This window comes from Aulonocara sp. 'chitande type north' Nkhata Bay, linkage group LG7, assembly GCF_057382095.1.
Source record: "Aulonocara sp. 'chitande type north' Nkhata Bay isolate Kocher_YH1m ecotype deep benthic linkage group LG7, A_spYH_male_GT1.1, whole genome shotgun sequence".
Classification (NCBI taxonomy): Eukaryota; Metazoa; Chordata; class Actinopteri; order Cichliformes; family Cichlidae; genus Aulonocara; species Aulonocara sp. 'chitande type north' Nkhata Bay.
In genome coordinates this window covers 12,661,057-12,677,235 of record NC_141350.1, presented here as the reverse complement: position 1 = coordinate 12,677,235, position 16,179 = coordinate 12,661,057, and the positions used below count along the sequence as shown (strand labels likewise).

General features: G+C 39.9%; 3 protein-coding genes across 4 annotated transcripts; 2 read left to right on the top strand and 1 right to left on the bottom strand.

Annotated features, from left to right (window-relative positions):
- Positions 1-654: 654 nt before the first annotated feature.
- ch25hl1.2 (cholesterol 25-hydroxylase like 1, tandem duplicate 2) lies at positions 655-3,623 on the bottom strand. Its single transcript, XM_086298643.1, has one exon. It carries the CDS (start codon positions 2,176-2,178, stop codon positions 1,345-1,347), a length of 834 nt encoding a protein of 277 aa, XP_086154769.1. The 5' UTR covers positions 2,179-3,623; the 3' UTR covers positions 655-1,344.
- LOC147324677 (uncharacterized) lies at positions 3,070-9,911 on the top strand. 2 transcript variants are annotated; one of them, XM_086298642.1, is made up of 13 exons: positions 3,070-3,239; positions 4,236-4,279; positions 4,423-4,983; positions 5,521-5,580; positions 5,694-5,746; positions 5,831-5,975; positions 6,073-6,413; positions 6,510-6,738; positions 6,825-6,939; positions 7,113-7,224; positions 9,079-9,190; positions 9,462-9,574; positions 9,732-9,911. In XM_086298642.1, the coding sequence occupies exons 3-13, from the start codon at positions 4,435-4,437 to the stop codon at positions 9,799-9,801; spliced, it is 1,899 nt and encodes a 632-aa protein (XP_086154768.1). In that variant the 5' UTR covers positions 3,070-3,239; positions 4,236-4,279; positions 4,423-4,434; the 3' UTR covers positions 9,802-9,911. The 2 variants fall into 2 exon arrangements, with proteins under 2 accessions (XP_086154768.1, XP_086154767.1); XM_086298641.1 differs by lacking the exon at positions 4,236-4,279 and having other exon boundaries at positions 3,071-3,239.
- Positions 9,912-12,376: 2,465 nt separating this feature from the next.
- Positions 12,377-13,396, top strand: ch25hl1.1 (cholesterol 25-hydroxylase like 1, tandem duplicate 1). The gene has a single exon (XM_086302367.1). The coding sequence runs from the start codon at positions 12,392-12,394 to the stop codon at positions 13,229-13,231; it is 840 nt and encodes a 279-aa protein (XP_086158493.1). The 5' UTR covers positions 12,377-12,391; the 3' UTR covers positions 13,232-13,396.
- Positions 13,397-16,179: the final 2,783 nt, after the last annotated feature.

Here is a 16,179-nt window from a genome sequence, read left to right as displayed (position 1 = left end):
AAATACATAAGTAGCATCTAATAAGCTAACCATTTCTGAAACAGTTAACATGTGAAAGTTTTGTACCTTTATAGATCCACTGTCGAGTGTTTTATCTTTATGATTCCTATCATTTGTCTACATTTAAAATGCTTTTATGTTCCCCATTCAATTTTATCTGCCTTGATCTCACCTTATCAATCACTAAATCCATTAATTTTTATCTCAGGTCTTCCTCTCTCCTCCACTATCCCTCCTCTGCATATGTCCAAACCATCTCAGCCTTGCCTCTCTAAATTTGTCTCCACACTGCTCAACCTGAGCTGCCATCTTGGTTTCTTGTCTTTTTTGTCAATGCCACCATCTCCAAACCATACATCATAGCAGATTTTACAACCTTCACTTTCACTCTTGCTGCTATCTTCCATCACAAATCACCACTGACACCTGCCTGTGCTCTAATAAGCAGTTTTTCCACTTTAACAAAACCATCCAATGGGCCAAAATTGACCTTCTATCAGGCTGGCTGTTTCCTGAGGGCTCCATGCTTGACATTCCTGGTTTAATTCTCATCCTTGACTCTCATACTTAAAACATTTCAAGTGTGGAATTACTAGTCAGGTTATGTGATCTCAAAAACAGAGAAGGAGCAATGTTTAAAATTTAAAAAGATAATTTCTTTCTAAAAAAAAAAATAAAAAATAGAAGTATCTCTAATCAGGTCATTAAAAATATCATGTACCTTTTGTTGTGGCTTTTACACAGAAATTTATTAAATTACAACCATTAGGAATACAGTATATCAGCAGAACATTGTTGTGAGCAAATACTGCAGTAGCTGATGTTTATCTGTTGTTACATCAATTTTTTTGCTTGCATGAAAGTTTAAAGATAAATAAAGATAAGTAAAGTTAAAAACAATGAAAACTTCTTTGTTTCCCTGGGAATAAAGTCAGAATAAATAACCACAAAAAGAACCAACTAAACACAGAGTAATAAAATGTCACTGGTCACATTACTTGACTCAGGATTACACAACTGCATTGCTAGATACATTCTTGTTGTAGTTTCAAACTAAGAGAAAATAAACATGCACTGAAAACACAAGGTTTCATATAAGGGAGAAACTGATAAGCCATGCCCAAAGCTCAAGATCACTTTCAAAGTTTAGAAACCACACATTTAGATTATGCACATAGTTCAAATGTTAACATTTTCATTGAATTGGCAACTGTCACTAAAGACACAGAAAACTATCAACACAGTACTGGCAGTAATTTTGCTCTACTTGTGTGCAAATATGTTTTACAGGCACATGATTTGAAAAAGAAGCACAATAACACATGTCTCACTGCTTGCAATAGTTTACTTCGTAGCTGAGGAGAAGCTAAAATCAGCATGTGTGCCAAATATTTTGTCCCAGTGACTGAAGTGCGGTGCAAAGTTTGTATTGGGTTTCTGATGGTGCACATCATGTTTGCTGGGCCCTCCGTAGATGCCAAATGGTATCAGACGAGATGTGGACCAGGGGAAATCATAGCCGCAGTGATCTTCTATAGAAACATACACATGCAACACCATGAAGGCCCATGTAGTGAACAGGTGACATCTCAGGATCACAGGATTCAGGGTGGTCCAGAAGCCCACTGTAACCAGCTCCCAGCCACCAAGACACTGAGTCGCAAGAGCAAAGGGAGACGAGTAATTGTGATGGATGGCGTGGAAGGTGACATACAGCCAGCGGATCCTGTGATGGAGCAGGTGCCAAATGAAGTACTGCAAGTCAAAAAGCAGGAGGTTGCCTATCGCCCCGGCGATCAGCTCCAGTAGGAACGGAGCCTGGTCTGGCAGGTCGGCGGGTGGCCTCCACGCCCACTGGGCCACAGATGCTGGAAGCACAAGAAACACATGGTTGTACAAGGTGACACCTGCACAGTGCAGCAATGCAGAGGCCGTTGGTCGACGGCTCGGCTGTATCTTGAATTGCTGAACCCACGGCCATTTATCCCCCATTATGTCACAAAGAAGGAAAGGGATGCAGAAGACAAAGTATGAAGAGACAGTCAGCACAATGGGGAAGAGCGGAGATCGCAAATAGTCTGTGTAGTTGAGCCTCAGGCTGTCCCACAGAGGCTGCAGCAAAGACTTTTCTCTTGACCAACTCATCCAAATATCTACACTGGTTTCTACAAGATCCATGATGAATTAAAAAAGAAAAAAAAAAACACAGTGAAGGTGTCTGAGGAATGAAGGTGCTTCAGCCAGAAACAGCAGCTTTGGCAAACACTTTTTCCATGTGTGTGTCGGCTTAGGCTTTTCTGTCTGTGTGGTATCAAGTGGCAGCCAGGTACAATAAATTATTTATACACCCTGTGCAACAGGTAACTTATAGCTCTCCACACAGGAACTGTTGACATATAGGTGATTATTCTGTCTTCTGTTTATGCTGCATCTCCTGTTTGGTTGGTGTATTTTTTCATTTTCACTTATATAAAATAAATACTGTGACGTCTTGCACAGGTCTAGCCATAAAAACAGATGAGTTAAAGAAGAGACATATAGGACAAAAGAGAATGGGAATTTTTTTTTTAAATCTGAAAAACCATAGAAACAACTATCAGGTCTTTACAGGAAAATAAATATATTTAAAATTAAATACAAGGTCATACGTATTTAAAGCAGTTCATACTGTAGAAGGCAGAAGAGGAAGATAGCCTCACCACAAAGTCCATTTACTTATCAGATGCTTTCCTTCATAACAAAGGATGTTACCAGCGGATGATGTTTTCACTGTACAGCTGTTTTGGATTTCATTTTTAGCCACTCAGTTCAGGATTATCCATGCTAGCTTTGTTCTCCTGTGCTCAAAGGCTCCAGAACAGCTACTGACAATTTTTTTCAAGTTTATTTTTGTTTCCTTTGATTTTATTTAATTCGTTCTACCTAGAAATATTTTATTTACCGTCCCTGGCACCAGTTTTTATATGTGCATATTATTTTGGAGCCTATATGTATTATTCGAATACGTTTCGAGGAATAATAGTATTAAAAGCCTTTTTGTCGCATATTATGACGCATAACTCTTGCGCTGATGTTTTTACAGTCCACGGTTAAGACGTTTTATAGCACGTATCGCTGACCGTGCAGTCACCTGATATGTAGCAGCCTTAAACGGTTGTTTGAGGGTTTTTTTTTTAAGACTGGTACTTGTCGTTATCACGCTTGACAAGCTTTTACGAGAAACTCCGTGCATAAACGAGGTAATTTCGTCTTTTTAATTAACTCCTTTATAAAGTAAACATTAGCATGCGTACAGTCGTACGTAAAGTTTAGCTAACTTTGCTAGCTAAATCGTGAGCGTTTGAGTTTTGTATTATCTTCGATGTTGACTAGCTTTTTACTGCTAAGTTAGTAATTATGACAGAGAAATACTGCCCATATGCTATTTATGATATGATATGATATCGCATTAACGGTGGGTGATTTCTAGTTATAGCTGTAAGTGGTGGAGATGGTCAAAAGACACCGGTCAGGTCAAGTGTAACTAATTTCAGCAAAAGCATTTAACTTCGTTGTCATTCTTACGCTCACAGAAAAAATAAATAGGTCAAGTTGACATAAAACTGGTTAAAGTCCATCCCCTGACGCAGTTTGCGATTTACAAATGGACTGCGCATGCTCAGAACTCACCATAGCGTATATGAGCACGTCTTTCATGGCTTGAAAGAGTTTATTTTATTTAAACGAAAGGGCACTGATACTGTAGAATTTGGCAGTGTTCCAATACAAAGTAAAAATAGGCCGGTATCACAAATACTGATACCCATGAAGCCAGCTTATGAAGGGGAGAAACGTGTGTGGATTAATGAAGTTAATGCATATGCTTAATTTGAATGCTTTTTAATGACAAATAAAGATGGGATTTTTGCTTTCCACTGTCAGTTAACACAACAAAACACATTTCACAGCGTTTTGAAACATTTTTTTTCTTTTGAGACCCGGAATGTAAACAAAGTTGCCCGGAAAGGACTTTGTGTCGACTTGTTTTGTTTTTAACGTGCTGTTTAAATAAAATAAAATAAAAAACCTTGAAAATTAACATAAAAGCGTTATTTTAGTCAGATATTTTCATATTTCATGTCTGAGATATTTCTTTCCGGTCAACTCAAGTAATTAACACGTTACAATAGGCCTAATATATTATTTGAATGTCAAAGTAACAATCATGATGACTATTCTCACTCGCATGACTGCAGGACAACAAATCACAGCATAGCAGGGACGAGGGTGCTTGAAAGGAGTGAGTGGTGTTTGCACAAACTATTGATATCAATCCACCCACCTGTAATTCACAGTACTGTATGATCTGTTTCTTGAATTTAATGAAGGCTTGTATTAGTAGAATAGGCCAAGCCTGTCTAAAACTTGTTTTTATTCATCCAGGTATTAATAGCAATGGTGAATAGTGAGGAAGAGAGGATGGAAGAAGGTGGTTTAGAGGGAGTAACTCCAGCACAGCAGCTGTGCCGCTTCTTTTCTCAAGGACGTCATTGCAACTTTGGGAAAAAGTGTAAATTTCTGCATGTAAGAGATGATGGCAAAGCTCATGGGAAGGAAACCGTCAGCACATCCTACCCAGCTGCATCAGTGGGCCACAGGCCATCACCTGTCCGCCGGCCATGCCGCTACTTCATCGCAGGACACTGCACCATGGAAGACAGATGTCGGTTCTGGCATCCACCACAGTTAGCCCTACTGGATGACCAGCCTGTTCCAGGCAATCAGACGAGAGCTGAACAGAGAATTCAACCAGTGCCTCACCCCAGCGTCCTTCAGGAGGTGAAGCTGAGTGACATGACAGAGGATATCGCCAAACAGCTACAAGACACAGAGATCGGTCAGCTGAAGAAGCGTTTTCCCAAAGATCAGCTGATTATTCAGGAACGTAGTGATGGGAAAGTTACTTATTACCGTGCAACTGTAGAGGCCACAGATCCAGACTGGGTAAACACTTCATTTGTTCTTCAAGAGCTTAGTGGGAAAACCCATATACACATCACTTCTGTTAATACAGTACAACTCTGTTTTAATTTGTAAGCAAGTTCTCTCCTTAATTGAGAGCAACACAGAAGACCAGTGATGTCACAGAGTAACAAATACTGAAGTTTGTTTCTATTCATAAGGCAATATGAAAGCTCACACAGTAAATTTTAATTCAGTTGGTAATTGGTGCAAGATAATTCAGGCCCAGTGTTAAACTGAAACACTAAGCTTGAATTGTTGTAATGCGAAAGAGTTAAAGATTTATTTATTTAAGCATGTATATAAATATTTACAGTTGTACTACTTTAAATTGTCTGTAAGCTACCAACTGCTGTAAGACCTAAAAGTCCAGTCTGATCATAATTTAGGCTACAATTCACAATTATTAATGAGCTAACTTTAATACTTTGGTAATATTATTAGGTTGAAAAAATGAACATAGCAGTTCATTGCAGTCTTACCTGGAAATTTATTCTGATGTTGCATTTTAACTTACAGCCTTTTGATCTGAAAGAAATTGACATCATGGTGAGCTTTCCAGACAATTACCCACAAGAGGTAAAGACCGCTGCTTCTTCTTAAACCACAGTTCCTCTAATATTCCACACTAAGAATGATTGTCATGGAAAGAACAGTTTGTCATCATTTTGATATTTATTTATTTTTCTTAGATTTTTACTTTGGATATACCCCTGGACCAGGATCTGCCTTCTGTAATGGCGAGGTAAACGCAGTTGTGGTTCATTTCTATGTGTTTATTGCATTGATAGCTGTTGCAGTCATCTCTACAAAATCTTTTGCTAAATAGGCATGTACAGCAAGCATCGTTGGAGTGGCTTCAAGCCAAGCATGCGACCAATCAGCTCATGGGAAAGGTAGAGCTGCTTTTCAGGCCTTTTCTTCGCTGGCTGGATCGCAGCTTGGAGAGGCTGTTTACTGAAGGAGCCCGGCAGGTGAGATTGAAGTCTAATCATTGTGTTTCAAGCTCAGTATATATATCAAAATGACCTGCAAGATCTCTTTCTCTCTTGCTCTTTTTTTTTTTTGCAGTTGAAAAAAGACATTGATTTAGAAAAAGCTGGACTGCAGTTTATACCCTATCAGGAGCTCCAGGTAACTGTGTCTGAAACATCTGAGCCTGCGTCTGATGCTGCTGCTGCAGACAGAGATGAGGATATTGAAATGACACAGGAGGAAGGGAAGTTGGTGCAGCAGGAGAATCTAGGTGGTGATGAAGGGACAGAGAAAGAGGAGACGAGTCATCTGGTGGAGAACATTAAGATCAGCGACCCTCGCCGAGGCACAGAGGTAAAGCTGCTGGGATTGATGCTGGGAGAGAACACCGCCACTGTAGTCGCCCCGCAAATTACTGTTTCTCTTCAGTGTAACAGGTAATGAAGATAAGAAAGCATCAGACACTGTTTTTTGTTTTGTTTTTTCAGAGTGAGAGCCCATCCACAGTTCTAACATTCTAACTCTGTTTACAGGTGTAAGGTGACTGCAGACCTGACACTCACTGGAAGGACCCCCTGCTCGGCTCAGTGTGAAAACTGTACCACAAGCATAAGTGCAGCATTCAGACCCTGCATGCTTCACCATTACAGTGATATCCTGGGTTACTTGGATCTCCAAAACACTACAGCTGTGGACCTAGTACTTCAGGAGTGTGAACTCACTGTGGGCTGTCTGAGCTGTTCCCAAGAGGGCCCAATGCAGGTGACGAAACATGTTATGCTTAACATACCAGAACAGCTGCGCTGTGAAATTTCATGCAACCGAAAACAAATGTTTTTTTCCATCAGAACCTTGCCTATGGACAAACAAAGGAGTTCAATTGTGAAAACTGCCACACCAAACTCAGCATCCTGGCTGAGAGCACTAAATTTCACTACATTCAGCCTCGCACCAATAAAACAGGTCAGAGCTCATCTACATATGACATCATTACAATATAAGGATATGTCAACAGTTTAAAAAACAAAAGCTACTCGATTAAGCATGAGCATTTATAGATACTGAAATAAACTTACGCCTCATCAGACCACAAGGGCTAAACTACTGTGTCTGTTTTGCTTTCTCATTTTGTGCAGGGTCAAGTGGTGTCAGTTACAAGACATTAAGAGATCCTGCTGTGCAAAAAGGGAAGCCACTGCCAGACAAAGGAACATGCAAACATTTCAAACAAAGCCACCGCTGGCTAAGGTATTGTCCCAGAGGTGGGACCAAGTCATTGTTTTGCAAGTCTCAAGTAAGTCTCAAGTCTTTATCCTCAAGTCTCAAGTAATGTCAGGCAAGTCAGAGTCGAGTCTCAAGTCACTGGTGTAAAAGTCCGAGTCAAGTCACAAGTCTGAAACTTTGAATTTCAAGTCCTTTCGAGTCTTTAAAAAAAAAAAAAACGAAAAAATAATGTTGCAGTTATGCTAAATGTAAATATTAGACCATGTAATTTTAAAATCTGTGTTTTTCTCAACACATGACAAAATAGTGAACTTAGAAAATATACACAAATTGTGAAATTGCACCTCTTTAAAATGCAGCTCAATTAAACCTAGCTCCAAGAATAATTTTCACCGACAGTTCTGAGATAAGCTGCATGTTATTCTTGGATGCGGTTGTAGGACCAGCTTTAAAATCGCATGACAAAAATATCATACACATTAAAAAAAAACTGTATCACCAACGTAGCCTGGACAACATTTGCTAGTTAGATGAAGTCAGCTATCTCATCTTAGCATATTTATATGCATATTTATAATTATACGGTTCTTGGAGTGAGTGCATACACTCATGAAGTTTAGTAACTTCAGGTCACTGCAACAAGCCCAGGTACAGTTTACCGACGGATGGGTGCAGGACCTTGAAATGCACCGTGTAGAACGAAAGACCATCGTACGTATCATAAGTTTACCGGTCTCACAAATTGTCGTCATAAATACACATTCCTTAACCGTTTATTAATAGGACCTTTGAGCTCAACGGTAATTAATTAGTAGTGGAAATAATTTCTGGTAGCGTTACAGAAATGTAGCAGTGACAATAATATTGTATGCTGTAATCACCGCGCGGATAGGAGGCGGCTGGCTTGACCGCGGCTCACAAATGACGGCTCACTTTACCGCAGTCTGTAATCGCACTGGGCAATTAGTGATACAAAAAACCTGTTTTATCCTGTGAATAAAAGTATATGTTTTTGTCAATGTACCATAATAACAGAAGCGAAACGCAATATTGTGTCAGGACAATTCACTATTTATGCACAATAAATAAAGGAGCATAGCGCGACAATTTCTGTTCAGCGCCAGACTTGCTTGTAACCTATATCACTAATTATGTTATGAAAATGACGTATTAACTACTAAAAAACACTGACCTTCGTGTAAATGCTTGGAGCAGACTAACCTGTGAGCTGGAGTGTTCTGGGACGTTATATTTGGTCTTTGAATGGCTGCAATCCAGGCCATCCGTCGCGTCTTTGTTACTTCGGAAACATGGCTTGAACAATTTCTCTTCAACGACGTAATCCGATAACAACCGATCTCTTTACCCGTCGGCTTCCCGTGGCTGTCATGCGACCGGCTATTGCAGTTAATAATACAACGGCTTCTTGACATTTTTGTGTTTCTTTTTATCGCTGTTTAACTGATTTTAATTGAAAGCCTGCGTGCGCTAGTACCGCTTGCCACGAGTTCCCAGAATCCTTTGCGGTTCTACCCGTGAATGACGTCACATTTTCAATCTCTATATAATATGCATGTTAAATTTTATATTTGGGGTAAAATATCAAGTCTTTTCAAGTAAACCGGTTCAAGTCCAATTCAAGTCCCAAGTCAGTGGTGTAAAAGTCCAAGTCAAGTCACAAGTCTTAGAACATTTTTTCAAGTCAAGTCTAAAGTCATAAAATTAATGACTCGAGTCTGACTCGAGTCCAAGTCATGTGACTCGAGTCCACACCTCTGTATTGTCCTCCCTCTGACCTTTCTCTTTCTTATGTGTCTGTACAAGAGGTTTAATAAATGCACGTGGGAGTCGGTGAAAGATTTGTACCCATTTTTTCAGGTTTCCCTGCTGTGGTCGGACCTACCCCTGCGATGTGTGCCATGATGAGAACCAGGACCACCCCATGGAACTCGCCACGCGCATGATTTGTGGTTTCTGTGCTAAAGAACAGGTGGACTATAGATTTGAAATTTCATTAAATCTTACTTGTCAGTCTGTATATTAGTGTAAACCTTACAGTCTGCTCATTGAAAGTCTAATATAAAGTCTAATAACCAAGGTAAAGTATCAGTGCATGTATAACAGGAAAGGCTCTGTTTGAGTTGCAAATTAATTATTTTTCATTAAAAATGTATTTGCTTACATCTGGGAATATAAATGCATGGTAGATTACGGCTCTAAATGATAACAAAATGTTATCCAAACTGTGTTTGCTCTTGCAGCCATATGGCAATGGAAAGCCATGCGTCAGCTGTGGAGGCATGATGACGAGAGGCACGTACACCAGCCACTGGGAGGGAGGACAGGGGTGTAGAAACAAAGTCAAAATGAGCAGGTACTTAATTACATTAAGGTTCATATCCTGGGAACTAATAATTAAAATTTTATGGGATTAGTTTTTCTTTTTTCTTTCTTTCTTTCTTTTTTTTTTTTTTTTTTTTTAAAAATCTCTGATTTTAAAAAATTAAGGTTTTATTCTCCTTTCTCTTCAGAAATGATCGACAGAAATATGGCAACTCCAACAAAACGGTTTCGAGGAAGGCAGCCGCTGAGAAGAAGTAGTTGGTGAAGAAGAGCCTCATTGCATTCTTTTATCACAAATCATTACGATACACAAATCATTATTTCAATGAAACTGTCCTTTTCCACAATAAATTCTGTGTTTGAGATCATTTGGTGTCAGAACCGTTAATATTATTACAATGTGGTATTTAAACTCTTAGATCAAATATGATTTCAGTTAGAGGACTTTGTGCTCCTTTAAGCCATAAGGTCAGTTTACAGAACATTAAATTACATTGAAGTGTCCTGGTATTTGCAATATTATATTAGTTAGTGCAGTATTAAATGTTCCTTAAGATTAGAATCTTATTTTCAGAGGTCATCTGGCAAAGAAAGGGCAGCATTAGCAGGATTGACCCAGTGACTTAAAGTGTATGGAGGTCAGTTGGTCTCATTACACAGATTAAACACTAAACTTAACCTAGTTAGTCTAATCTAGCTGACCCTGTTGATCCTCTTGTAACAGCAATCTACAGCCAAAATGCACAGAGGACTGCAAAAGTCTCAAGTCATCCCACATTTTTTTTAAATTTGTACTTTCAAGGAGGCAGACTTTCTTGTAATTTTAAGGTGATATTGGGGAAACAGCTCTCCATACTTTGGACATTCCCCTCTTTTTCATTTAATTTCAGTCCCGTCCATTTACAGAGGAATACATTTTTGAGTTGTTAGTTTTAATTTTTTAAGCAATATTAATATCGACATATGAATCATTCAAATATATAAAAACTACCTTTAAGGGAATTAGATGTCTTTTGGAAAAAGTGTTAGGCACTTTGTTACTAGCAGCCTGTAGCAAAAAACATTTTTTTCTTCCAATTTATTAAATTGGCTCTACCAATAAAAGACAAAGATGACACAGCTAGGCATAAAATTGTATTTTTACACCAACATTGGCTATCAGCTGAAAACTTGACATAGGATCGCCATGGTGTGGAGTGTCTTTAAGCTCATCACCACTGCATGGGAGAGGCAAAAGACTGAGGTGTGGGAAAACTACACAAGAACTGGACTGAAAATCAGTGGCAACAGGTCTGATGGTGATTAATCAAACTTTGAAATCTTCGGTTCAAATTGTCTTTAATATGTATAAATGAGGACAGAAGAGTGGCGGTGAGTGTCTACAGCCGTCTGTAAAACACGGCGGAGGCTGTGTCCTGGTTTGCAGCTGTATTTCAGCCACTGGCGTTTAAGATCTTGTCGAAATTAATGAAATCGGATTTGGCTCCAGCATGCAACACCATCTGAAAAGAGTCCGAATGGCAACAACTTCATTGTTCAGGCAATGCAGTAAAAGCATACCTGGATAGAAAACTAGAATAAATATGATTAACTTTTAATCTCCTTAGGAGTGAACTCTGCTTTCCTTTATATGCTATATTTACATGTATGTTTACACATTTCTCAATTAATCGCTGCGCACAGATAACACTCCAGCTTTTCACTGAGCCATTAATGAGTGTAAGAGAGAAATATACAACGAACTAAACAAAAGAGAAATAAGTCCGTTTCCGAACATCAAGACAGCCAAAAAAAAATCCTTGAAATATTCCTACTGTGAGTCAAACACTTGCCTGATTTTTGTCTTCAGAATTCATTTTGTTAAACAAACAAACAAAAAACAATAGCACATCTGAAGAAAAAGAAAACTGATCTTTGAAAAGATCGATCCTAACCTGGCAGTCACTACGTCATCATTCACAAGCTTTGTGATCCTGTAAAACTCATTACAGAGTCGGACCATTTTCAAATTAACTCTCAATCTCGAAAGACGGACGCTGACCTGAGGAAATGTTACAGGCTTGACTCCTTCCCTGTCCAATTTGCAGATGTGGGTCAAAGAGCGCTTAAATCACCAAAAAGCGCCAAATGGCACTGGATGTACTGTTTGAATGAACCACCTGGGTGTGAGGAGGAAAACAGGAGACTTAGAATATTGCGCACATATTTATTTTGTTAAAAAGAAATTACATTACTTTATTCGCGTAAACGCTACGGTTATGTGTTTAAGGTTCAAGTCGACACCATAAATAATAATAATAATAATAATAATAATAATAATTTCATATACAGTAGAGTATATGGTGCATATATTTCATCAGACATGTGATCGTTGACCAGCATAATAGGATGATGCAAAGTGACCAATAAAGAGGTATACACAGCTTTAGTCATCTTTTTTTTAATGTATCAGCAACAGAAAGGCAGAAAAAAGCAGAGAAATACTCCGATATTCTGATTGTTTTCCTCTAAATGAGATGACACCACTATATGTTGTATTGTCAACAAAGAAAACAATCAGCTTATTGTGAGATGAGGAGATATTCTCCAAACTGGGACACCAAAAAGCTTGGAACATTTACAAAAAGCTGTTTTGCTTTCTTTTCTTGCATTCATTGAACCGTTGGTGTTCCCTTTGGCATTGACATGGCATTTTTTGTACATTAAGCTGCTTGGGGGGGGGGGGGGGCGAGGTGGTGGTGTGACTGCGAGCAAAGCCCCTCCAGTTAAACACCTCTATATAAGGCAGAACCTTGTCTTGGATCATAAGACTTGCATCACAAGCAGCCTTCATTGGTATCACACCAAGATGCTGAACATCGCTGAACCTTACCTGCAGTTCTTGCCTTGCAGGAGCTCAGACCCTCTTCTGCAGCCATTCTGGGATTATTTACTTTTTCACTATATGCCTCTCATCTCATCCCCATTTTTCCCCGTCCTACTCGCCTTTTCTAGCTATTTTTTCTTCAGCTTACCTTTTTCTGTGCTGGACCTCTTGGGAGAAAAGGTGCCTTTATTCCATCAGTACAAGATCCAACCAAACAGGAAGCCAACTTTGAAAATGATGGGTGACAACTTCATGGTCACTTTTTATAACCACATCTTCTTTGTTTTACCAGCTGTAATAATCAGTATTTTCATTATGCCTGCACCACCACTGCCACGAGATGCTCCCACAGTATATGAACTGTTTATTGATATGCTGGCTGTACTGCTCCTCTTTGACACTCAGTACTTTATTTGGCATTTCATTCATCATAAGCATCCTCAGCTTTACCGCTGGATCCATGCAGTCCACCATGAATACATAGCACCTTTCTCATGGTCAAGTGAGCGGCTCAGCATCCCAGAGCTGATGACGGTGGGATTCTGGAGCAATTGTGATCCAATTCTTCTAAACTGTCACCCGCTGACCACATGGTGCATTACAGTTTTTAGCATCTGGATGTCTGTTGAAGACCACATAGGCTATGACTTGCCGTGGACCTTGAACCACCTGGTGCCTTTGGGGCTGCTGGGTGGAGCACCAGCTCATGACATGCACCACCAGAGGCCGAGCACCAACTATGCTCCTTTCTTCAGCCACTGGGACAGAATTTTTGGCACTGCTGCCCCTTTGAAGAAAAAAAATGAACTGAAAAGCAAATAAGAACTGTTCTGTCAATAAAGCCTGTTTTTTTATGTGGCATTGTTAGCACTGCAACACTCTTTTAATGCCCAATCCTTTAATTACTGCTTTCTCTATGTGGGGCCCTTGCTGTCTCCGCACTCTTTGGCAGTGTATATATATAAATATCTAAATATATATGTGTGTGTATATTCTCAATGAACCGTGTTAAATGAATTTGTTGAATTTTTGAATTCAATAAAAAACATTTTATTTACAAAGAATCTGACTCTTTTGTTTCATTCATTATTAAATGGAATAAAAAGTAAATAAAAGCTGGCATATAATCACTCATTCAATACTGTGGTGAAGCTCCAGTAATCACTTATAATTGCAAGAAACTTCCTGTAGGGAGGGGTCTGGGTTTTCTGGTAATCGTCTTACATAATTTAAAACCTTTGAAAGAGCCTTACTCAGCCTTCCAAACTTCACAAGGGAAAACAGAGTTCATAAACAAGAAATGTACTGTTTGTCAAACTAGTCACGCTGAGTTAAAGACATAAAAAAGAAAGAAAGAAAAAAACATGACTGAGGGAATTCAGGCTAATCCATCCCTGAAAGCGCAGAGCTCTAACTCCTTAAAGGTATATTGATTTGAATATGCCAGTAATTTTAAGTCATTAAAAAAAGGAAAAGGACTCCTGCATTCCTTTTGTGGAACTTTGTGGAAAAAATCATTGACGTGTTCTTCTAGGGATCGCCAAACTGGATAATCTTCCTCCATCTCCCTCCTGTGTCACACCCCATACCATAGGGAGGGGGCTGTAGCTCAGATGGCAGAGCAGGTCAGCCACTAATCAGAAGGTCAGTGGTTTGATCTCAGGCTGCCTCCTGGCTGCATGCCAGATATCCTTGGGCAAGATAATAACCCCATGTTTGCCTACTGGTGGTGGTCAGAGGGGCCGGCGGCACCAGTGTTTGGCTGCCTCGCCTCTGTCGGTGTAACTGTGGCTACAATGTAGCTTGCCGTGTGTGAATGACTGAATGTAGTGTAAAGCGCTTTGGGGTCCTTAGGGACTAAGTAAAGCGCTAAACAAATGCGAGCCATTTACCATCCCATCATTCATAAATCTTCTCTGATCTCTTCCTCTTACCTTACTGCTCCATATTCAACACCCTTTGTCCAATCTATACACTATACCAATCTATAAGGGCTTGTCTCTCTTTGTCTCCAGACTACTCATTTCTAATCTTGTCCATCTCAGTCACTCCCAGTGAATATTTTCAGCTCTGCCATCTCTAGCTCATCCTCCTTTTTGTTAGTGACACCTTACATCATAGCAGGTCTCACTACCACCTTGTAAACAATGCCTTTCACTCTTGCTGTTACCCTTCTGTCATGAATCATCCTTGACAGTCACCCCCATCCACTCTACCCTGCCTGCTCTATAGTAAGCGGTTTCCACATTAATAAAATAGACTTTCTGGCAGATCAGTTCTTTCTCATCATGCCTTGTTTAACTCTTGCCTGTCCCTCATACATAAAGCATTTTAAGTAGGCTTTCACTGGTATAGAAATACTGGTCAGGTTATGTGATCTAAACCTTCCCTTTCAGCCTTCTTGCTAGCCCTCTGTTAGAGATCACCCCTAACACTTATCTCCACCTGCTCCACCCTGCCCACACTCTCTTCTTCACCTCTTTTGCTTTGGATGTTTCCCCCATTTACTTCTACTGACCTTCATTCCTCCTCTCTCCATAGCATACCTCCACCTCTTCACAGTCTCTTCCACTCTTTCCCTACTTATACTACAAATCACAATGCTGTCTGCAAACACGATAGTCCTGAGACTCCTGAGTGACCTCATCTGCCAGCCTGTTCATTAATATTGCAAAGAAGAGGGCATCAGATTCCTGATGTATCTCACCCCCATCTTTCACTCCTATTTGCAGTTATTTGTAAAAATGTTTGGAATCGTATGATTTTCGTTCCACTTCTCACGTGTACACCACTTTGTATTGGTCTTTCACGTGGAATTCAAATTAAAATTGATTCATGTTTGTGGCTGTAATGTCACAAAATGTAGAAAAGTTCAAGGGGGCCGAATACTTTTGCAAGCCACGATATATCTTGTAAGATAAGATAAGATAAGATAAGATAAGATAACCTTTATTAGTCCCACACGTGGGAAATTTGTTTTGTCACAGCAGGAAGTGGACAGTGCAAAAGTTATGAGGCAAAAATTAGAATACAATAAGAATAAATACAGTACACAACTGTACAGAATAGAATAAAATAAAATACTATATACAGTAGAATAAAATAAAATAAATATACAATAAGATAAAAATAGAATACAAATACAAATACTATATACAACTGAGTAAAAATACAACGATGACAGAAAGGATTATTGCACTTAGTATTATTGCATATGTATGGATGTGTGTGCTTGATCAGTTAAAGTCTTTATTATGGAGTCTGACAGCAGTGGGGAGGAAAGACCTGCGAAATCTCTCCGTCCCACACCGTGGGTGCCGCAGTCTCCCACTGAAGGAGCTGCTCAGTGCTGTCACAGTCTGCTGCATGGGGTGGGAGATGTTGTCCATCAGGGATGACAGCTTAGCCGCCGTTCTCCTGTCACTCACCACCTCCACTGGGTCCAGAGGGCATCCTAGAACAGAGCTGGCCCTTCGGATCACCCTGTTCAGTCTCTTCCTGTCCCCAGCAGAGATGCTGCCGCCCCAGCAGACCACGCCATAAAAGATAGCAGAAGCCACAACAGAGTCATAGAATTTCTTCAGGAGTGGGCCCTCCACTCCAAACGACCTGAGTCTCCGCAGCAGGTACAGCCTGCTCTGCCCTTTCCTGTAGAGGGCGTCTGAGTTATGAGTCCAGTCCAGTCTATTGTTCAGATGAACACCAAGGTACCTGTAGCTGTCCACAGCCTCAATGTCCATACCTTGGATGTTCAGTGGTTGCAGTGGAGA

Bases quoted from the DNA above. Each gene is read 5' to 3' on its own strand.
- ch25hl1.2 (XM_086298643.1), bottom strand. From the start codon at position 2,178: ATGGATCTTGTAGAAACCAGTGTAGATATTTGGATGAGTTGGTCAAGA.
- LOC147324677 (XM_086298642.1), top strand. From the start codon at position 4,435: ATGGTGAATAGTGAGGAAGAGAGGATGGAAGAAGGTGGTTTAGAGGGA. The intron at 6,414-6,509 runs GTAATGAAGATA...CTCTGTTTACAG, and splicing joins GTTTCTCTTCAGTGTAACAG to GTGTAAGGTGACTGCAGACC. The intron at 6,940-7,112 runs GTCAGAGCTCAT...CATTTTGTGCAG, and splicing joins GCCTCGCACCAATAAAACAG to GGTCAAGTGGTGTCAGTTAC.
- ch25hl1.1 (XM_086302367.1), top strand. From the start codon at position 12,392: ATGCTGAACATCGCTGAACCTTACCTGCAGTTCTTGCCTTGCAGGAGC.